Raw genomic sequence first — 20,526 nt, forward strand, 5'->3', positions numbered from 1 at the left:
AAATGCGCTCCGTTGCCGAGCACGGCGGCAGCACTAACTTAGCTCAACTGAGTGACGTTTGTTTGTTCCATGGGCGATTGGCGATTGGCGGATAGCACCACTATGTAAGCCTGGCAAGAGGGGACCAGCACCAGCACTAGCACTAGCACTAGCGCCCAAGCTACCAGCCACTGTCGGAAAGTGGCACCCACAAGCCCGCAAGGAAGCAGCGAAGTTAAGTTGCACATTAGTACCCACAAGTATGACACAATTTACTATGAGAGGTAGTTTAGTTCATCTTTATTCACCTAACGCTTACAGTGAAACGTTTGCTAACATAGGCTCTCCTCGCCCGCGGCAGGTGTGGAAGGATCATCTGGTTCAAGACTCTCCGGCCTTTGACGTTGAAGTCGAACAGATGATGGGGATACACCTTCTAAATATTCTCAACAGGATCAAAGGATAAGGTAAAACCAATGCTCCTTTGGAGTGATGGGTGAGCCCAAGTATGCATGAGAGACATCCCTTGCAACTTTGTCGATTATCTGAACCATTCCAAGTAGTTCGACTGACTTGTAATATGCTAACGTTAGTGAATGCTACTGGCGGTAGGAACGATTCTCAGTCGACTTCCTCGCTGAGTCGAGTTAGATCCAGTCTCAGCATTTCGAACATCATGATGGCCATGCTACTAATTGTTTCTTCTTGTGGTTTTGATCGATTTCTGGACACTTCCCTTTTTGGTCACCCTCACTATCGTGGGCGCCAGTCCAACTTTCCTTCTGGATGCCGCAGTTATAGTTGCCCTGCTGCCTGTGCCTGTATAAACATCAGACTTCGTGGTTCTGTCTGCTTTTTCAACATTTTTCTGGATGCGATTTGTTTGAAGAAACTGTACTACCTCCTCGTATCCGTTGGCTGCTGCCCTCTGCTCAGGTGTCTTTCCATGCCTGTCACGCCAAGTCTTCGCTTTTGCTCCAAAGGAGACCAGGAGCTGCACCATCTCCAAATCTCCTCGGCTGGCAGCAATGTGCAAAGGGGTGAGTCCCTCCTGGTTTGGCGTCCATACATTGCGCGTCGGGATTTCTGAATAATGAAATAGTCTTCCGTCGGGATCCAAGCCTTTGTTCTTCAGAAGTAGATGCGCGATCGAGAGACGATCGGGATTGGTCTTGTCGCAGCACACCAGAGGAATGAGAATACTAGACGAGCTGTGATGATTGACTAGATATTCTCTGTCCTTATATTCGGACTTGTACTGCGATCCGAGAGCTGTGAGTGGGAATCGCCGCAGGAGAAGTGCGCCGTCTGCGGCATTGCATGGCGTCAAATTGATCTCGCCCTCTGAGAACTCTCTGACCGCCTCATTACTGTCCGATCCAGTAAGGAAGATAGCCAGGAAACTCGGGCTAAAAGGTAATTTTGTCTTCTTCACGTCTGTGAGAAAAGCGCCGACGTCCTTCTTCTCCTTGAAGTTGTGGCCTCGTTCGCGGAGATAGGCTGCGACACGGGAGACTGGGTTTAAATCCATCCTGAAGATCTTTTTTTCTACTGCCTATATGTTGCACGGAGTTGACATAGTTTGTGTTTCAATTAAATAAATAGTGAGCGCCTTGAGGTAGCCAAGGAAGAAGTAACCCAGCGATGAAGATTTGCGCATCGACGACGAGACAGTCATCATGACCGTAGACTATGCCGAGTAGGGGTCAGACGGATTATTTTGGACCGGTTCAGCGCCTCATGAGAGACCTAACCTAAGTATTTGGCTTCTGGTGGGAGTATGGTCGTAAGGCTGAGACTGATTGGAAGGGCATCACCAGGGGCCCAAAGAATCAGCCAGAAATGGTATGGTGTTGTCCCTGTATCGGTTAGTCGAGAAAGTTGTCTCGCCGACATCCCTGAATTGTGGGAACTTCATTGAACGATGCGCTACCAAGTATACTTAGAAATAAAGTATATGGCTCTACATAGTCAACTAGGTTACTAGTTAGAGGTACGAGAGACAAAAGGTAGGCCTTAATGAAGACCATTTTGCAGCTGTCATTTGCAAAATGCAAATTGATCATCATCATCACAAGTTGTCTACCCGGGTGGCTGACATGAGACGCGTCAATCCTGACCGCGGTTTCGTCTTGATTGTGCTTTCGTTTACCATGTATGACAGGCACTCCCATGTAGAACAAACCTTCGGGGTTGTCCTAGATATTTATGTACTCTATACTAGCACACGTTTGAAGTCATCAGTTACTAGCACGTCCTCACATTTTTCAATTGGGTTGCAATGCCATATAAATGGCATCGGCTTAGACGTTTCAGTATGTATCCGTTGTCGTTCGCCACGAGATGTCTTACTAATCGACGCAATGCTCATGTTGTTAAAGAACCAGGCATTGGGGAATAGAATGGTAGCTTGAATATCAGGGAGAGTTGTGATAATACAGACTCTTTTATCCCTGTCGATGTAAGAGAAAAATGGCAAAATCACGGTGAGAATTTTGGAGTGGAATTGAATGTTCTGAAAGTCATGCTGAAATACTTCCCAAATATTCGCATTGAAGACTCAGAGACAGTCACCATTGCCGCAACTGGGGCTAGATGTAAAAGCCATGTGGCCTGCTTGATGAGTGAAATCATAGCGCCTATCAAATATCTTCGAGGGCGAATGATTATTCAGGAGTCGGGCGCTTGTTCGAAGGCAAAGAAATGGTCCTCATACCTCAAGCGAGGCAAGCCACCGCTCATAGATAGCGAATGTACTTGATGTGTTCTTTTGGGAGGCGCTTGCTGGTCTACTTTTGTCCAGTCAACTTGATACTCGTTCTAGAATGGGTATAATAGACACCCTCAAGATCACTACCTTATTCACAAAAGGAGGCAGTTGAGGACTTTAGACCCGAATTACTTCACCCAATACACATTTCGCAGCCGACATATTTCCCGGTGTTCTGGCTAACCTTTCCGGTTGAGGTGAGGACAGGGTTTGATAATTGCTCAGAAACGCATCAACGGACCTGCTTTGTGAAGACGATGATGGATTGCATGCAATAACAGGGTGCCCGAAAGAGAATGAAAGCACGATCCTTGGAGAAACAAAACAATGCAAAATATACGGGTTGTAGGGAGCTATCTGCAGGAGAACCTACAAGGTCCATAGAACCACCAGTTCAGCCTAGTTCAGAACATAGGTCCCCATCACCGCAATAGTATCGATTATTGTGTGAATCGTCATTGGTTACTAGTGTGCCCTGAGGACAAGCCACTGGGTGCTTTCCTGGTCTTTGCACAAGATTTGCAGAAGATGAAGTAAGAGAATGCCATTTGCGATAAATATGGTCGCAAATTGGCAATATGTTATGGTAGACACGTCACGTATGGTGATCAATAGTAGACTATTGATATGTAATGTGATGTTAACGGTGAGGAACAGAGCTATCCTCTGTTCCAATAAAAGCTACCTAAAGTGGTTGCCCTAGGTGTGTACCTGAGGCATCCATTACGTTAGGCAGCGCTGACTGCACAATCGTAAGCAATTTTCAGAATTGTTTTCTACCTTTTCTAACATGTATAAAGGGTGGACATTGCCTATCAGAGTTGCCATATACTTTCAGAGCTATAACAAGTTGATCACTAGACTAGATTAAACTTGTATTTGACCGACGCTAAGTGCCTCTCTACTCCATGCACAGGTCTGGACAAAACGTGCGGCAAAATTATAGCACCGCATTAATTTTGAGATCCCGTTCTATTGGCTCGTGATAACCGACACCGATAGCTGGTAAAGTTCCCAAGTGGACGTCTGATTGATCAGCTTCTCATAATCCCAACGATCTGCATTATTGGTCGGTACATCAACTCCCCGAGGACCCCATGGGGACCCCGCACAATGATAATAATGCTGGTGATCCTCACCCTTGCACATGCTACTGGCAACCCGGTTAAAGTAGACCTCTCCACTCCTCAGTATGGGGCAGGGTCGAGCCTGTAAGTATACCTAATAGACATGGCCGCGTAGTTTTTCTCTAATACTACCTCGCTGCACAAGAATTTCGCACAGTGTTGGTGTGTTTCTATCATATTTGACTATGGTATACCTACAGCTCCTGCTCTACGTTTTCGCTTTTTGCAGGATAGCCTTTGCCAGAGACAAGGGCGAGACCAAGATTGACAGGCGGAAGGTTGTTCAGCAGTTTAACCCATGTCGCCGTGCTAGTTCAGATACTACGCCGTTGCAAGTAGGAAACGGCAACTTCGCATTCGGAGCCGACATCACAGGGCTGCAGACGTTCAACCCTTATGGGACTCTGTCAACGTGGGGATGGCACAACTTCAGTCTCCCTACGACTCCTGGTCAAACATCGGTGGACGGTAAGTCCCGTCTAGTCCTGTTCGGGGGCATCACTAAGTTATGCAAGACTTCACTGGCCTGGACTGGTGGAGTCATGACCGGCTGGTTAATTTCAATCAGCCAAATCCTGCTGAAAATGACATTTCGAACTGGTTGATACAGAACCCCCAAAGAGTCAATCTAGGTAGTATCGGTTTCACTTTCGATGACGAAGATGTTACTCAAGACATGCTAGAAACCAAGTCGCAGACCCTTGATCTCTGGACTGGAAAATTGTCTTCAACCTTCACCTACAAGGGCAAGAGAGTCAGCGTTGAGACATGGTCAGACTCGGGTTCCGATACTGTCGGTATAAGTGTCGAGTCATCCTTGCTGTCGGATAATACGCTGGGGATCTTCTTCGACTTCCCCCTGCCGACTCGAAACAAATTTGATACACCTTTTGTTGGCGTCTTCAACGCAACTGCTAATCATACCACCACTTTGACTTCTGGAAAGAAGAATGCCACGATCAGGCATGACCTGGATGCCACATCGTACTCTGCTTCGATTGAGTGGGATTTTGCCAGCAAGATATCTGGCCCTATCAACAACACACACCGGTATCTGTTGGCAGGAGAAAATGGAACCGAAACACTTCATCTCGTGGTCACCTACTCACCAGAGCCTGTTTCCAAATTACCATCTTTGGAGGATGTAAGCAAGGCCTCTATAAGATGGTGGGAGGAGTACTGGACTTCGGGAGCTTTTATCGACTTGACTGCGTCGTCTTCGGCCAATGCTACTGAACTACAGCGAATAACAGTTTTATCACAATACTTAGAGGCCGTAAATGCTGCTTCTTTAAATCCGCCTCAAGGTAAGCTGGACGCTGATCCTAGCAAGGATTGCAAGATGGCTAATGATACGCAGAGTCTGGTCTGGTCAGTAATGGATGGTATGGCAAATTTCATGTAAATAGCAAATCCATTTTGAACATGCTCCTCGCTTATTTGTATCTCTAGCTGGAAATGGTAGTTTGGCACCTAGCCCATTTCGCACGTTGGAACCAATGGCCGCTCTTACGACGGAGCATGCCAAACACCTACTACCAGTTCCTCTCATCTTCTCTCGAACGTGCTCAGACACAGGGTTATGAGGGCGCTCGCTGGGGAAAGATGACAGACCCAACAGGGCGTTCTACACCAGGCGAGATCAACTCGCTTCTCATCTGGCAGCAGCCACATCCCATGTACTTCGCAGAGCTTGAATACCGATCATTCCCCTGTAACAAGACCCTGGCCTCCTGGGATGAAGTCTTGACCGCTACAGCGGACTTCATGGCGAGTTTCGCTTGGTGGAACGAGACTACTGGAGTATATGATCTGGGTCCGCCGACGTATCCCGTTTCTGAAAACACGAACCCCAACTCCACGGTGAACCCAGCATTCGAGATTGCGTATTGGAGGTTTGGGCTCGATATCGCGATACAGTGGAAGGAAAGACAGGGACTTTCAATCCCGGAAGAGTGGATTAGGGTCCGCGATAATCTGGCGCTCTTGCCCCTGACCTCCGACAGCGAGACATATGCAGTGTACGAAGGAATCCCCAACATGTGGCAGGACACAACCGTGCAAGACCACCCAGCAATGGCTGGAATCTTTGGGCTCCTCCCGCCTCCTAGCAGCGGACCGCCTCTGAACATGACAATAGTTCAGAACACGCACGACCATATTTCTCAGCTATGGGACCTTGCGGACTGCTGGGGCTGGGACTTTCCTATGCTAGCAATGAACTCTCTAAGAATAGGAAATGTAGAACAGGCCATTGCGTACTTGCTGGATCCTTTATTTGAGTTTGATGATGCTGGGTATCCGGTTGGCGGGGTGAGGGTTGCCACACCATATTTTCCGGGCTCAGGAAGTTTCCTCCTGGCCATGGCCATGTTGGCTGGTGGGTGGGATGGCAGTGAAGGCTCGCATTTCCCCGATGAATGGAACGCAAAGGTCGAGGGTTTCATTCCTGGGCTGTAATATCATCCCTACGATCAAATTGATCTTATCCGCTCTCTTTACTTAGTCCCATGGTGTATTGTGCTCTGCAATCCACTCTCTTCCTACGCCCGACCGCTTATTCGGTGAATTCTTTTCATCCTGACCTGCAACTTCTTTCTCTATGGCCCAATCTGTCAGGTGATGTCCGCTCAACTTAAAGTCAACGTCGCCAGCCTTTCTCCATTCCCTCTTATCGTAAAGTCGCTTGGCAGACTCATTCGCTTCATACACTAGCAGCCAAACACTGGTGTATTCCTCATCCTGTACCATGTCCTCCACTGCCTGTAACAGCATACCTCCAATTCTTCTGCCTCTAAGTTCTGGTCTTCTCTACAGCTTATGCAGAGTCACGCACGCCGCCAGATCAGCACATGGAGTGGAATTGATTCGTCTGCGGATAAGTTGAGCAAACCCAAGGACCTGACCACGGCTGTCTTTGACCACGAATGCCGTTCGTTGGAGGTGATCGAGCGAAATTGATATCGCCGTTTCTGTGAACGATTTCTGAACAACTCACTCCGTGACGTGTTTGCTAATTGATATTCGCTTTGACCTGAGAATTGGTGACGTGAAGCGTGCCAATAACTTTTCAAGGATCGAGATGAAAAGAGAAGTGGTAAGAGCTAGGTCTATTGTCGAAAAACAGAATCTCTGCCACCTTGCCTACTATTACTACTTCTAGGGTTTATATTCTTTAACATCAGCAAATGAAATACTAAGTGCCTGTACACACAACTTGTTTCGCAGTTATTGCAATTGGGCCAAATCTCGTATACTGATAACCAGATACACATGCAAAAAAGCACTGTTCATGCATGATCGAATATGGCGCTTTCATTTTTATTTAGGGGGTTCAAGTCTTCGAATCTCGCTTCTAGCTTAGTACTAGATAGCATCCTGCGCTTCGAGAACGCAAAGGATGGTAGGCATTTCACAATATTCTGCCCTGACATCATGGCTGCTACTGGTATGCGTCAGCACCGTTGACGGTCCCTGATACGGCAGCAGTAGCAATAGCCGTGGTATTCGCTTTTGTCCTATAGCAGGATCTCGCCCATGTTCTCGCCTTCGAAACCGAGCGTGGCCAACTTCTTTAATCTCTTCTTCTCCCTGGCCTTGTCGGCGGCCTTCTTCTCCTTGACCATCTGCTCTACTTCCTTGGGTTCTCTCTCCTCGAAGCCTGCCGGGGTCTCGTCGTCCTTGTCAAGATCGATCTCGCCGAGAAGTAGAACGTTCTCGCCGCGGACAAGGAAAATGCCGTGCTTCTGGTCGGCAAAGTATCCCTTAATAGGTGACTCCTCTGTGGCGTCAGGCAGAGAGTAATACGTCCGCTCGATAGTGGATTGCAGGACGATGTTGGCTGGGGGCTCATTATTAGATTTGACTGCCCCGCTAAGCACCACTACACCACCCCATGTCGTCGCAACTTACCGAACTGGTCCCAACTTCGCAGTATACCAGTAAGCTTTCTGCCGTCGCGCAAGCAAATGAGAAGCTTCTCTGCGCATTGTGTCAGCATTGTAGTCCATGTACTAGTCGCCAGCGTTGCGTAGCATACTGTCCGTGAGGTCAAGAAGTTGGGCAGCAGTTGTGAACATCTGAGGAGGAAGTTGCTGGGGCTGCGGAGGTGGTGCCCGTCCTCCTATCGTTTGCGGCCCCGGTGCAGCGAATTGGCCCTGGGGCGTGCCCTGGCCGGGCGGAGGTGTGTCGTGTATCGTCAGGTTCTCCATCATGTCATGAAGTCGGTGGTGGGTGTACTAATGAAAGTGGTTTGCCTGGTCCAATCCATGGAGAAAATTGCTCTTACTTTGAGCGCAAATTCCCACACCTCGTTAACAAGGTGTTAAAGTCCAGTCCATTGAGGTTTGGGCACAGATAAAGTTCAGGTATAACGTGAATTCTAGCCAGACGTCACCAATTCAGCCGTCTGTATGGGAGGCGCATCAACGAGCGCACCGGAAGAAACTTGACGCGATAGCGGCGGGATGACAGTGCAAGATGGAGTAGTTGCAAGCTTTTGAGCACTGTGGATTCAAGATCAGCTTAATACGTATTAAATACAGTAGCAACTCCGTACATGGCTGACGTTACTGTAGTCAAACTTGGATTAACCTGGGGCCAATTGATGATAATATCCTCCTTCCATGCATGGGCTTCTATTGTCATGGTTTAAAATTTTAAAAAAAAAATTTAAAAATTTGAAATCAACAACAATTTGGGATTAATCACTTCTCCTCCTCATACGTACTGAGAAATTGGTAGCATTCCTGGACATGTCCAGCCTCTCCCATCTTAGTTGTGGCCAATGTAGATTGATTCAACTGTATGCAATTTGCAGGGGCACTTGAAAGACCACACAGACTTCTTGAGCATATCCGCCGCGACAATCCTCAGCTGGCATGGGCTATCGTATTTCTTCGCTTGATGGGAGAACAGCGATTCATGCTGTTCCGTTGTCCGTGCCGCAATCACCGTTGAGAGGTTTCAATTGTTCACGACAACAACTCTCCACGGTTAACTTGAAGCATCCTCGCCCAACACCATGCGGCTTTTGCTTGAGGAGACATGAAGCCAGCTGCACATCATAAGTTGAAATACATGCTTTCATTAGCTAGGCAATAGAATGTTTTTCTTGTTCCTTTTCTTGGTTAAGGATGACCGGTAACTAAACCTCCGGGACAACGTCTTGTAGGGACCGTTTCAGCGTCAGTCGCCCCCACTCCACCAGAAAATGGCCTACCTGTGGAATCTTTGGATACGTGAGCCACACCTTTGCAACTTCCACTCCTTCAGTCCTCCGCGAAATGAGACTCGCGCGTCCCAAGTAACCCTTGTAAGTTCTCGTCTCTTCATCGTCTGAAGTCTGCGATCTTGCAGAAGTCTACCGATCTTTAGACTTCCGCATGACGAGACGAGACTTTGGACTCATCAACGGTCTCATGTGTGCCTCTTCCGCTTGTGGCGCCCCTCACAGATGTATGCTAGGCCGTCCCTAGTTTTCTATTATGTTGCGTTGTCTCGTTTCCTTTGGAAGAAACGCTTCAAGAGTTACACAAAACAAGTGTTTCTGGATAATTCATTCTGATTTAGGATAAATCATAGTGTTTTTAATATGCGCATTTGCTTATAGCTGATGACCAGGTCAGAAGTCTTGACCGTTGTCGATCAGGGCCATAATTAAATATTCTGTTCCTGAAACCCCCAAACTGTACCGAGTTGACGAGCATGTCCTTGGTCTGGGGGACTGGACTGCTGGTAGCTTGCTGCAAGGGCCAGTCGCTTGATTGGTCAACTTTTTCAATGCGAAGACACTTTGCTCATGCTCGCTCATATTGTCATTGCTGTTTCGGTCAACTAACCTTGCTTGATGCCAAATGCATTTTCTTTGAGTTGTTTCCAGTAGGAGATCACACATATCTCAATGGATATAGTGGGGTTCGTCGACCGAATAACAAGATCGGACGGATGGTTGCATTTTCAACCCCGGTCCAAGTTGTGGCCGTGCGAGCCTCAACCCCCAGTACCTGGGTCTGTAACATGGCATGGATTTCAAGCCGATGGCACTTGACCAGGCTTTTACAAGCTCGAAACTATGGTATCGCTGCCAACGCATGAATACCATGACATGGATCTGTCGAAAGCTTCAACGTCGCTTGGTAGGCCTAGGCAGTACTGCCCAGTATGGTATCCTCGCATACTGGCACTGGCCACCTCCGCTTGAAGAGCCTTCTTCCTTCATCTAGCTTACTATGTTTACTACACCTTTTGGGTCCGAAGTGCCTTCATAGACCGTCCTGGCGACAACGAGTCTGTTTCCCTTACGAGTGATGGATAATGAATGATGAAAAAGAGCCGGCTCTTATACTGTACCCTGTTGACCAGGCTGGCCACAGCTGGTTCGTGGCCAAAGGATGTAATGGGCATACAAAATGGCGATGACTCTTCAGTTCCAAGGCAGGTTAATGAGATGACACCGGCCGTAATATGGGAGCGAGTCGAATATGTTATTGTTGAAGCGGAGGTCGTGCCGAGAAGAGTCATATTAGAGAGGTTACCGGAACCTACGACGTCAGCAAAGGGTGCTGCAGCAGTGCTTATATTACCACGACCAACAGCGGCTCCCGAGAAACGACAGAATGACGGACAAATACAAGCATTATCGGGGCAAATAGCACAACTTTCGATATCTTTCTCATCGGCATCATCTGCGAGTCAATCAATCTCACAGTCGGCACAACAGGTTCAACAATCAGCAGATCAGGCTTCTAGGGAGAACAGCCAGGCTCTGTCACGGACACAGTCCTCCGCATCGAGTGCTGCCTCTCAGGCAAGTCAACAAGCCAACGACCGGATCGCACAGGCAAGCTCCTCGATGAGCAGCCAGATATCTCGTAATCTGGCCAGTGTCCAATCTAGTGCCAGTAGTGCTATCAGTGTTGCGCAAGCTTCGGCCAGTTCGAGTATGGCCAGTGCTGTGAATGCAGCAATGAGCCAGGTTCAAGCAGTAAGAGCCGAGGCAACTGCTGTTAAGGTAGGTCAATCCGGTACCTAAAACATCGCAGGCTCACTGACTTATGCACAGAGCGATGCGAATAATTTTGCGGATCAAGTCCAGAAAAATGCCATCTCCACAACAAATCTGGCGATCATTGTGGCCACATCTGTCAGCGGCGCAGTGATCCTCACGTCAATAATCGTCTGCGTCTTCTTACGCTATCGTCGGAAGAGGAGAGAAACTCGTGATCCGAGGTCGCCTACTCCAGACGAGAAAGGATACAATAAACCAGTCGCAGTCCGAGGATCGACTAGTGGATCACGTCTCAATCCGTTCAGCAGTAGTCAGTCATCATTCGGTCAACTGAAAATTCCAACTTTCGGTCCGCAGTCAGCAAGGAAAGATGAGCCACTGAATTTTGGCTTCGCCATGAGTGACTATAGTGACCTCAAAGAGAAGACCCTCATATCAGTTGAGGAAAAGCCTAAGGGGCAAACGCTGCGTACTGGGCCTACTGCTGGCTTCCGGCTACAAAAACCCCCAGTTGTGCAAAGCGCCGAAGTTGTGCGCGTTATAAGGGTCAATAGTAAGAAGGGTAAAGACCCGTCGTCCTCAAGAGCACCTGAGGAAAGCCCTCCGTTACCACAGCAGATCAAGCCGGCGCAAGCAGAGTCTTCCCCAAAAACTGAAATAGCCCAAGCTCAATTCATGAGAAAGCCGGTGGCAGTGAACAGCGCTGTAACTCCCATTATAGAGGGACCCAACGACGAAAGGCGGAAGACACCGGCCTCCACAGCACCAAGCGAACCACCACGAGAAAGCAAACGCTATACCACCACCTCTGAAGCTAGCGGTGGAGCAAGCAGTCGCTACACAATGATCTCAACGGCTTCCATAGAAACCGAGCCTGTACCGGACCGCGAGAGTAGGCGCTACACGATGATGTCTCAGCCCGACGCCGCCGGGGAGGCCGGCTGGCGCCCACCGAGCAGCCGTGGCGCCTCCCGCGCAAATTCCACAAAATCCATCAACACGGCGCAGCGCCTCGCATTCCGCGACTCCGGCGATCCTGTGCCAGAATCAGACGCAACAGGCTGGAAACAGCCCAAGGGCGGCTTCAGCATGGCGAGCGTGAGCAGTCTCATGCGTACGGATAGTGCGAATATTGATGATCGCCAGCCTACGATTCCTAGGCTGCCCAAGAGCGGGCCGAGGCAGGGGCCAAGCTTTGCTGCGTTCCCAATGGTGAGAAATGGCCCGCCTAGTGTGGTCAACCGGCCGAGACCGGCACTAATTGGGAAGATCAGGGAGGATGCCGCGCGCAGGCTGCGAGACAAGGAGAGGAAGGCTTGAGATGTCTGTAGTGGTGGGAATGGTCGCGGCAGATACAGCATTAATCCTATTACAGGCGGCAGGTTTATAGTGTATACATAGTAATACGACCTATTCAAGGAACAATCTAGAGTTTGTAAGCGTATCCCTAATCGTCTAACCTCAATACTGATCAGTAGTCATAATTGTAACTCGAAGGAGAATAGCAGACAGCACGCCACGATTATGGAGAAAGTGGTAAGTGACACTGCGGACTTCATTTATAAATGATGAAGATACTAGTACTTAACAAGGCGATGATGCTAGGCTTTCGTGAATTCAATACATCCTAGTACGGAAGCAGAGTCCTCAACGTGGAAACATGTCTTGCCGCAGGAGTTGTGATCGGTTGTTTGTGGTCTGGAAGGCTCATATTACATGACTCGGCTCATCCAAAGTATTCAGTTCCAGACCAAAAGAATGCCCATGGCCATATGCAGGTGAATTACCAGGCCGGGAGACATCCTTGGCGACCAGGTTGCTCTTCAGCCAGGACTTCTATATTTTCAGGTCATCGCCCTACCAACGCGGTTTCCACAGCCTCCTGCCACAATTACACCTCAAATTAAAAGCATAAGATACCGCCCTTTTACAATAATCTATTTATGGAAAATGCAGGACTGAATATTTTCGCCAACTTGATTGAGTAGCATCCGATCGCTGGATCGAGATGTGAAGGTTCTTGGTCAAAGACATATGCCAAAACGGTCCTAAATTAACAACGAGTTAGAGAGTATCTCGCGGAGCAACAAATCGGGTTCTGACGACTGATCAACGAGGAGTCCATTTCAGTCTCTATCGTGGGGGGGGGGGGGTAACATGACTGCTTCACAGTACTCACAGCCCATTTCCCCTGTCCTAGACCCTATGTTTCAAATAGTGACTAACTAGTATCTGTATTGAGACTCAAAGTTGCGCGTTGGTTGCATCGCTATCGTTCGAGAAAGTCAACTAGCTCGTATCTATCGCCTGCAAAACTCTGCACATGAAGTCAAGTCGAGACGGTGCTGTGCGTAAGGCTCAATTTGGCTGGCGGGGATCCCCGTTCTCTGATGGCATACGGTTAACTGTTTGGGCTGTCGTTGTCATCGACGCGCATGTACACTGATTAAGGTCCGCCAGCCAGGTTCATGTCGTGTTGCAGGGCGCGCAACCCAAATGTCCGCAAGCAATGCAGCAAACATGCGAGCGAGATGATATTTCCACACCTCTCAACTCGAAATACAATCATTGAGTAGGTGCAGTAGAATATTCTGTTTCATTTTTCACTGAAGAGTCCACTACAAGCATGAAGTGGGCAGTGGGTTGGTATAGTGTTGATATAGTCCTCACAGCTCTCATTGACCGGCATGCGCAGAGTGGGCCCGTGCATCAAGGGAGGAGACTCGGTACCAGCTGGAACTGTGAGCATGGACACCACCGAGGGGACCCACCCAAATTAAATCTTAACGGGCGCGTGCGCTTTCGTTTTCAAGCGCCCCCAGATCTATTACATAACGCTGATCTTCGAACGATCCGAGAACGTAGACAAGGCCAGGGTAACGCATTCCGAGTGGCAGAAATAGGGACATCACATCATCTAGGCAAGAGAACAGTGTAGTGGGTATTCGCACAAGTCAAATTGCTGCCAGTATGTAAATCCAATGCTCCTTTCCCAGAAGCTTGAACTCCAGCAGATCAAACCCCAGTGCACATGAAAAAGAGGAGATTCGGGGGGGGGGGGGGGATATATGCGGCTATTGATCGCACCAACGGGGACGCCATAAGCAGTCTATTCTATAAATACACAGTTGGCCAGTCCGTCTATGCAGTCCTTATCGTTACAGGTCGTTCATAATAAATCTATGCGGTGGACTCCTTCAAGAAACTGTGGCAAGGCGGTTAGCATGGGGTTGCTGGTCGGACTTGGTAATGTGACGGGGGGAGTACTCACGTGATGAGGTCATTTCGGTCCTTCTCCTTCTTGAGACCACCGAAGGCCATCTTGGTGCCGGGAATGTACTTCTTGGGGTTCTCGAGGTAGGCGAAGAGAGTCTCCTCCTCCCACGTAACACCCTTTGACTTGTTGGCGTCGGTGTAAGAGAAACCATCAACCTGACCAGACTTGCGGCCGAAAAGACCGTGCAGAGCAGGGCCGACCTTGTTGCCCTCACCCTCCTTCAGGGTGTGGCACTGAGCGCAACGGGTCTTGAAGAGGTTTGCACCCTTCTTGGAGTCACCTGGGGCAAGACAATCAGCATGTGTAATTTGGTGCGTGTAATAGTGTATCCCGGAACAATCGCGGCAACGTCGTCATTTCTTTCTCCATTTCCTGTGTGATCCATCCGTCTCGTAAATCGTCGTCGCTAAGCAACTCTGGACGCCATCTTCGAATCTAGTTGCGAGCGCCAAGTGTACTTTGTCATGACTCGGTAAATACCGCAGGCGTGTGTGGCAGTAGGATACGCTGAAGACGTGCACAAGTGTCGCAAACAGATTCGAAGGGCGGGGGCAGATTAAGCAGAGCTGATTTGGCTGGCGAGACGAATATCGCATACAGAAAAAGCGAGGCGGATGTTCAATGGCATCCATCTCTCAATGACGTGTGGTGCGTGTGACTGGACGATGATGGCACAAGGGCGATGGACCTACCAGCAGAGAAACCCATTTTGACGGTGTTGTGTGTGTTGAGTGAAGATGTTGATTAAGAATTAGGAGTGTACGAGGAAACGTCACTGTTCGTCAGGGCAAGAGTTCGTTAGGGATGTTCTTGGATGAGGAAGATGAGGAAAGGAAAGTAGGATGCGCAAGTTGCAGGTGTTCTTTATTTCCCTGAAATTTTCATCGGAAACGAGGGAGCTTCCAGCGCTACCAAGGCTATGAGCTCAGTAGGCCCAAAGCGGCCTAGCAGGCTTTGCGGTATCCGCCTGTACCTACCGAATCAGAAGCGCAGCAATTGTCAGGCCTAACCCACCCGCAGCCTTTCCTCCGGGAGGGATCGGGTTCTCTTTGACTTCAGTGACTTCGACGGTTTTTGAATTTCGCCTCTCTGATTCAGGTGCAGCCACATGACTTGATCCGGTGCTGGTGCACGTTATTGTTCATCACTTCATTCTAACCTTGCGTAGGGTTTGGTGATTTGGCAGTTTTCTGTATCATGTCGTCTTCGATACACTCTTCACTCGTGGGGCTTTCTGGTCTTCCGAAAATCCTATACTTTCGTCATTGTTTACAAACTATATTGAGACTCCACATTACCTACACCGCACATACTTGGTACTGTACTGTACATACAGTACGTGACCTCTTCGACCTATCTCCCGTATGCTTGTATCCGTATCCTTAGCCATTTTCCCGTCGCGAGATCCCTGACGGCAATATCTCCGAAGCGTGACGCCAACAAAAAGAAAAACCGCGCCTTGTCTCGCCCTTTTTGCCATACATAGTAAATTACAGGGGGGTGAAGTGCAAGCTTCAAGTCAAAGTGCTCAAGTGGAAAACGTCGGCCCGCGTTCCAACAGCTGGAGAAATTTGGAGATAGTGGGACTCCCATCGTAGAGTATTGGACCCCAAAGCTTACAACGAAATGAGCTGCAAGTGATATTCATGCACAACGCGACACACCATAACAGGCACGAACAGCATCAACTCACTCACACGCCTCTCTCTGCCCATAAATACGCCTCAATTGAATTTGTCCCGCGTATCCGGAGAGATCCATCACTTCCCCTAGTGGCCCCCGCCATTTAGGTGTTTACTATTATTCACCATGGCCTCTTTATCGTCCATCCCACGGTTCCTGCTTCCACAGTCTGGCGCGATATGGCGGACGACAGCTCGCGCAGCTCCTTTTGCGAGGCCGCTCAATGCTGAACTCAGTCGGGTCCTGGTACGTTATGCATCCAAGACCGCTGCCACTTCAAAGACCGTCGCAACCAACAAGTTCGGAGCTCCAAAAGCTGCCTCAACCAAGGCATCTCCGGTGAAGCCTGCGTTGGCCAAGACGGTACCGGCCAAACCGGCCACCGCCAAAGCGCCTGCTACCAAGCCTGCACTGAAGCCATCCTCTATCCCTGATCCTTCGAAACCCATCGTTCTTGAAAAGCCAGAGAGATTCAACCCACCGTCTCACGGCGCCCGGCTTCCGAGGGGCACACCGAGACATTACGGAGGTGCACCAACGTTCGAAGAAGTACAGGCACAAAAGACTAAAGAATACCCTGGCCTTCCTCCGCCCCCGAACACATGGTCCCATTGGTTTATCAACAACCGCCATATCCACATGTTCATCACTCTGGTATGATATCAAACGAATCTGGCTCGCTCTGGGAAAAGCTAATGTGGCCACAAGGGAACTCTGTTATCTTTAGCGGCCTATACCTCCGCCGCGAATTTTAACGCCAACTCTCCGTTTGCAGACCAAATCCCGCCCTTTTCTGAATTCTACTCGCATCCGATCGACTACATTGGGACCTGCTTTCATGTATTCAAGCTTCATGAAGAGCATATCTCTGCCGTGACAGCTGAGAAGCGCCGCCGCAAGGTTGAGGATGTCGCTAAGCGCAGCGAGTACCGCAAGGCTCATGGTCTGGACTCTGCGCAAGGTATCGAAAGCTGGATGGGATCTTCAAAGCCATCTGCGACAGCCCCAGCCGTAGCTGTAGGCGATGCGGCGATTCCAGTGACTGCACCGGTTGATGGTCAGGCACCAGCGCAGCAGGGGTTTGACTCAGACGTAAACGTCGCCGAGGAGGGCAAACGCAAGAAGTTCTTGGGCATCTTCTAGAACCGGGAATCTGGGGCTAGTCAGGCCCTTGTCGCACTGCCTCGCTATGGTTCCAGCATACACGACTGAGGCGCATGATGGAATTGTCTCTGCCTGCATGCAATACTGCTGGTCTGAGCAGTAAGTTGGAAAGGCCAGTCCAACGGAGGGCGCCTAGGGTTTCTCAGCAATACAATGGACAAAGTAAGTGACATGTAATAAACTCAGCATGCTATCCGCTGCAAACATAGAGTGGTCCCACGGAGTGGGATGTATAACAGCCACGACAATTGATACCATTTGTGCAAGTTCAGCCGTAAAGGCTCCCTTGGAAACACTCGTAGTCGTACAGGGAGTTTGTCCATAATGATTACTGCAGAACCTCATTTCATGAAAAAGAGCTTGAACATCCGGCTTTCCACGAGAGGTGGAGGCTAGTATCTCTTTGAAGTCGGTTGACCGCACATGTAGAACTCGTTAAATAATACTCGGCATGGTATTTGCCGGGATAACAACTTGGAAGTGCATACGCCCTTCGCAAAGGGCCGTTTACATTCTCATGCTTCGACAAGTAACTAGCAAAGAGGCTCAAACCACCTCATCCAGCCTTGAGTATTGGCCTCTTCTTCAGAACGTCGTCCGCCTTCGTAATGTCAAACGTGGCGAGGGAATGGTGATACCATCTGATGCACGATGAAGCATGTTTCGGCGGCGCCGAATTACACTGCGCTCTCCTATACATAAGAAGAATATTACAATATACCTCAAATCGTGGTAAATGAAAACTCATTCTGAATTTACCCAGAGTCTGCAAACGGCTCTGAACCGACTGCGGGTATCATGTAAGTCGTACAAAGCGCGCCGAGTCTGATCAATAGTACTTCCCAACAACCGCTGATTACTCCGCTCAGATGGGCAATTTCTAACTGGTGCTGGCAAAAAGGCTTCGCAAGCCCAATTTCTAGAAGAGTGCTAAAGAGTGCTCTGGTGAAGATGTCTTCGGAGAGTTCGAAATATTTCTCATTTGGCCCTCCTGGCTCAAAGTGTCTTGCTGACAAGGTGAATGGCAATGCCACGTCGTAGTACAGGCCAGGTTCTCTGTGACCTATCGGAAGCATAGCTCACACGAACATGCATTGCTTCTTGGTTGACTTTAACGCCTTTGCTCATTTATTGCCCGCCACATGGATAGAAGCAGTACAAATCCCAACTTCTAGCAATATTTCATCAGACTCGATCTTCCCGGGCCAGGTTTGGCCGTGACTTAGTAGAGCTGCCTGCTTGGTTCAAGCCAAGCGGTGTATTTATTCCATCCATGGTCGGATCTTCTGTGCCATCTTTCTTGTCAAAGATTCGGTTAAACTTTCTCTTGTGAGCATCGGGTGTCGTTTCGAACCGATACCTCATGTCCGAGAAATTTAGGGAATCCAGGAAGCGGCCTCTGAGGAACCGATACCGACCCTGTCTTGCACCACTGGAGAGGAATGCCGGAAAATTGACCCGTGTTTGTTGTCGATCGGGCATGCTCCAAGTTACTTCGTGCTGTGCCGATCAACTCATCTTGCCATTTGCTGTCCGGCTTGGCGAAGTTCTCCCCAATACGGCCAGTTACTTGACATCCGGCGATGCTGCTTTGTATTTAGAAACCTCGTCGCCTGATTTAAGACTATAATTGTGATAAAGTACTGAAGTATTTCGTGGGGAGTACTCTTTGATTCTCAAAAGCAAAGTTCATGAGGCCTGCCTTATCAGGGGCTCGACACATCACCATTTATGTGAGGCTGATCTTTATCTCAGGGCAGATTCTTACTAAATAGAGCCGGTGGCGTAACAATTGACAAAGTTTGGTTGTCTTGATAAGTTTGTCCGGCTGCCGCAGAATTAATGACGTGGAACTAATGGGTTATAACAGGTGATAGCAAACCATATTTGGTCTGCTGCTGTTGTGAGATTTACTGGTTTTAATCTGGAGTAAGAGAGACCCACAGACAGCAAACATATAGAAACAGATACCAACGTATACACTCGAAACGTCATGAAAATTTTGTCCAAGTGATCAAATGGGTATCAATATCGAGACCTAGCCCAACTCAACACCTTCCAGGCCATCTAATACCTCATCTACCACACCGCCCTTCTCTAGAACTTTTGCTATCATTGCACTGAGCACGGCTGGCTTCATGCCACCTCTCGGTGCCTTCCACACGCCATCGACAACTGCTACCTCTGCTTGCCGGGCGTCGGGGTTCTTCTGCGTTGCGTCTCCTTGTCCCCATGCCGCTGCGTTGATAGAATTGGGCACACCGGGCGGCGTTAGCCTCGAGGGTGGATCAATCGTCCGGACTGATAGTAATCGGAGACTTCGACCAGACTTTTTGCCATCTATGTCCATGGCTCCTCCGTCACTAGTGTTCTTCAGGCTTTGCCCCTCGCTCACTGAGACCGCCAAGGCGCTGTCAGCGACTGCCAATTCCTCCTTTGATGGATCAAAGATGATATTGTCGCCCACGGCCATGACGAGTAATGTGATGGGCGGTCTTGATACGGATCTGCTCGACTTTGTATCTCCATCTGATGATGCTGGATAAACAAAAGTCGAGGCATCCCAGTCGTCGTCGAACATGGGGTCCTCGTCTAGTTCCGACTTTAATCTTGGGAGCCGTGTTGAGAGCAGGGCAAGATGTGTTGTGAGACTGAGAAGAGGGAGAGGGTAGGAAAGAGGTGGGGAGATTAGAATGATCTATGTAAAGATTAGCCATGTATTTCACGGCTTTTCGTTCGACAGATGAGCGGCTTACGTCAAGATAGACCTTCCAGTGAAACCGCCGATTGATCCATAATCGCTTCGTGAACTCTCCGTCGGCCAGTAGGGCCTCGCTAAGCATAGTTGCCAAGAAAACCGTGGCGCTGTCGTCGTCTCTGTGACCCGGAATCTCGACGCTGATATCGACCCAGTCTTTCGAGCCCTTGACTTCCGTATCGTGGGTTTCACCCTCGTCCTCGCTGCTTTCGCTCTCCTCGGCACCTACTATCTGACCATTGGCATCTTCATATGGCGAAATCCTGGTCTTTTCGACCTCTGCTTTCACGCCGACGATGGCTTCTGTTCCATCAGCAAAACATATCCGCGCCGACCCGTTGGTGCCTGGCAAAATGTCCGTCTCTGCGCTCAACGGCCTGAACTGTGTCGCTGTTCGACCGTCGGGCCGTATCGGCGGGGTGAGACTGAGTGTGCTGTGGAGGTACGCAAGTTCTGCCGGCGAGAGCAGGAGGTTCTGTGACGTCGCCATCGTGCCCTAAGATTTCGAAACCGACGTATAGCCTCTATTTGGGGTGGGGGTGAGTAGAAATTTGATCGGAGGTTGAAGAATTATTGTTGGTTTGCGAGGCTATCACCCAAAGCAAATTCCATGACGATCGCAAGGCTGGAGTGGGATATTTTTTTCTTTTTGGAGCTGAGCTGAGCTCTGTAGGGTTGTCTATTGGCGTCCTATGTTTAGTGCCTGCATGTCATGGTGGGGGTGTCGTGAGGCTGCTAACCACAGGGGGCTGGGCCTAC

The 20,526-nt window shown here is 49.3% G+C and overlaps 8 protein-coding genes across 8 annotated transcripts; 4 read left to right on the forward strand and 4 right to left on the reverse strand.

Annotated features, from left to right (window-relative positions):
* Positions 1–257: 257 nt before the first annotated feature.
* Positions 258–1,899, reverse strand: BKA67DRAFT_582377 (uncharacterized protein). The gene has a single exon (XM_046103991.1). It carries the CDS (start codon positions 1,508–1,510, stop codon positions 671–673), a length of 840 nt encoding a protein of 279 aa, XP_045952308.1. The 5' UTR covers positions 1,511–1,899; the 3' UTR covers positions 258–670.
* Positions 1,900–3,878: 1,979 nt separating this feature from the next.
* Positions 3,879–6,424, forward strand: BKA67DRAFT_582378 (Six-hairpin glycosidase-like protein). The gene is made up of 4 exons (XM_046103992.1): positions 3,879–4,344; positions 4,392–5,183; positions 5,237–5,277; positions 5,329–6,424. The coding sequence occupies exons 1-4, from the start codon at positions 4,062–4,064 to the stop codon at positions 6,334–6,336; spliced, it is 2,124 nt and encodes a 707-aa protein (XP_045952309.1). The 5' UTR covers positions 3,879–4,061; the 3' UTR covers positions 6,337–6,424.
* A 693-nt stretch (positions 6,425–7,117) lies between these two features.
* Positions 7,118–8,364, reverse strand: BKA67DRAFT_582382 (uncharacterized protein). The gene is made up of 3 exons (XM_046103993.1): positions 7,916–8,364; positions 7,789–7,857; positions 7,118–7,717 (listed from the first exon to the last, which is right to left on the reverse strand). The coding sequence occupies exons 1-3, from the start codon at positions 8,088–8,090 to the stop codon at positions 7,395–7,397; spliced, it is 567 nt and encodes a 188-aa protein (XP_045952310.1). The 5' UTR covers positions 8,091–8,364; the 3' UTR covers positions 7,118–7,394.
* Positions 8,365–8,423: 59 nt separating this feature from the next.
* Positions 8,424–9,537, forward strand: BKA67DRAFT_582385 (uncharacterized protein). Its single transcript, XM_046103994.1, has one exon. It carries the CDS (start codon positions 8,757–8,759, stop codon positions 8,943–8,945), a length of 189 nt encoding a protein of 62 aa, XP_045952311.1. The 5' UTR covers positions 8,424–8,756; the 3' UTR covers positions 8,946–9,537.
* A 547-nt stretch (positions 9,538–10,084) lies between these two features.
* On the forward strand, positions 10,085–12,280 carry BKA67DRAFT_86209 (uncharacterized protein). Its single transcript, XM_046109496.1, has 2 exons — positions 10,085–10,888; positions 10,940–12,280. Exons 1-2 carry the CDS (start codon positions 10,196–10,198, stop codon positions 12,203–12,205), a joined length of 1,959 nt encoding a protein of 652 aa, XP_045952312.1. The 5' UTR covers positions 10,085–10,195; the 3' UTR covers positions 12,206–12,280.
* Positions 12,281–13,934: 1,654 nt separating this feature from the next.
* BKA67DRAFT_582392 (cytochrome c) lies at positions 13,935–15,028 on the reverse strand. The gene is made up of 3 exons (XM_046103995.1): positions 14,855–15,028; positions 14,157–14,442; positions 13,935–14,090 (listed from the first exon to the last, which is right to left on the reverse strand). The coding sequence occupies exons 1-3, from the start codon at positions 14,868–14,870 to the stop codon at positions 14,066–14,068; spliced, it is 327 nt and encodes a 108-aa protein (XP_045952313.1). The 5' UTR covers positions 14,871–15,028; the 3' UTR covers positions 13,935–14,065.
* Positions 15,029–15,863: 835 nt separating this feature from the next.
* BKA67DRAFT_86259 (uncharacterized protein) lies at positions 15,864–17,065 on the forward strand. The gene is made up of 2 exons (XM_046109497.1): positions 15,864–16,499; positions 16,554–17,065. Exons 1-2 carry the CDS (start codon positions 15,972–15,974, stop codon positions 16,986–16,988), a joined length of 963 nt encoding a protein of 320 aa, XP_045952314.1. The 5' UTR covers positions 15,864–15,971; the 3' UTR covers positions 16,989–17,065.
* A 1,681-nt stretch (positions 17,066–18,746) lies between these two features.
* On the reverse strand, positions 18,747–20,440 carry BKA67DRAFT_630881 (ribosomal protein S5 domain 2-type protein). Its single transcript, XM_046105593.1, has 2 exons — positions 19,766–20,440; positions 18,747–19,707 (listed from the first exon to the last, which is right to left on the reverse strand). The coding sequence occupies exons 1-2, from the start codon at positions 20,255–20,257 to the stop codon at positions 19,048–19,050; spliced, it is 1,152 nt and encodes a 383-aa protein (XP_045952315.1). The 5' UTR covers positions 20,258–20,440; the 3' UTR covers positions 18,747–19,047.
* Positions 20,441–20,526: the final 86 nt, after the last annotated feature.

Source organism: Truncatella angustata (genome assembly GCF_020726525.1).
Source record: "Truncatella angustata strain MPI-SDFR-AT-0073 chromosome Unknown BKA67scaffold_10, whole genome shotgun sequence".
Taxonomy (NCBI): Eukaryota; Fungi; Ascomycota; class Sordariomycetes; order Amphisphaeriales; family Sporocadaceae; genus Truncatella; species Truncatella angustata.

Bases quoted from the DNA above. Each gene is read 5' to 3' on its own strand.
- BKA67DRAFT_86209 (XM_046109496.1), top strand. From the start codon at position 10,196: ATGATGAAAAAGAGCCGGCTCTTATACTGTACCCTGTTGACCAGGCTG. The intron at 10,889-10,939 runs GTAGGTCAATCC...ACTTATGCACAG, and splicing joins CCGAGGCAACTGCTGTTAAG to AGCGATGCGAATAATTTTGC.
- BKA67DRAFT_582382 (XM_046103993.1), bottom strand. From the start codon at position 8,090: ATGATGGAGAACCTGACGATACACGACACACCTCCGCCCGGCCAGGGC. The intron at 7,858-7,915 runs GTATGCTACGCA...CACAATGCGCAG, and splicing joins ACTTCTTGACCTCACGGACA to AGAAGCTTCTCATTTGCTTG. The intron at 7,718-7,788 runs GTAAGTTGCGAC...ATGAGCCCCCAG, and splicing joins GCGAAGTTGGGACCAGTTCG to CCAACATCGTCCTGCAATCC.
- BKA67DRAFT_582385 (XM_046103994.1), top strand. From the start codon at position 8,757: ATGGGCTATCGTATTTCTTCGCTTGATGGGAGAACAGCGATTCATGCT.
- BKA67DRAFT_86259 (XM_046109497.1), top strand. From the start codon at position 15,972: ATGGCCTCTTTATCGTCCATCCCACGGTTCCTGCTTCCACAGTCTGGC. The intron at 16,500-16,553 runs GTATGATATCAA...TGTGGCCACAAG, and splicing joins TCCACATGTTCATCACTCTG to GGAACTCTGTTATCTTTAGC.
- BKA67DRAFT_630881 (XM_046105593.1), bottom strand. From the start codon at position 20,257: ATGGCGACGTCACAGAACCTCCTGCTCTCGCCGGCAGAACTTGCGTAC. The intron at 19,708-19,765 runs GTAAGCCGCTCA...ATCTTTACATAG, and splicing joins ACTGGAAGGTCTATCTTGAC to ATCATTCTAATCTCCCCACC.
- BKA67DRAFT_582378 (XM_046103992.1), top strand. From the start codon at position 4,062: ATGGTATACCTACAGCTCCTGCTCTACGTTTTCGCTTTTTGCAGGATA. The intron at 4,345-4,391 runs GTAAGTCCCGTC...AAGTTATGCAAG, and splicing joins TGGTCAAACATCGGTGGACG to ACTTCACTGGCCTGGACTGG. The intron at 5,278-5,328 runs GTAAATAGCAAA...TTGTATCTCTAG, and splicing joins GATGGTATGGCAAATTTCAT to CTGGAAATGGTAGTTTGGCA.
- BKA67DRAFT_582377 (XM_046103991.1), bottom strand. From the start codon at position 1,510: ATGGATTTAAACCCAGTCTCCCGTGTCGCAGCCTATCTCCGCGAACGA.
- BKA67DRAFT_582392 (XM_046103995.1), bottom strand. The intron at 14,091-14,156 runs GTGAGTACTCCC...GCCTTGCCACAG, and splicing joins GACCGAAATGACCTCATCAC to TTTCTTGAAGGAGTCCACCG.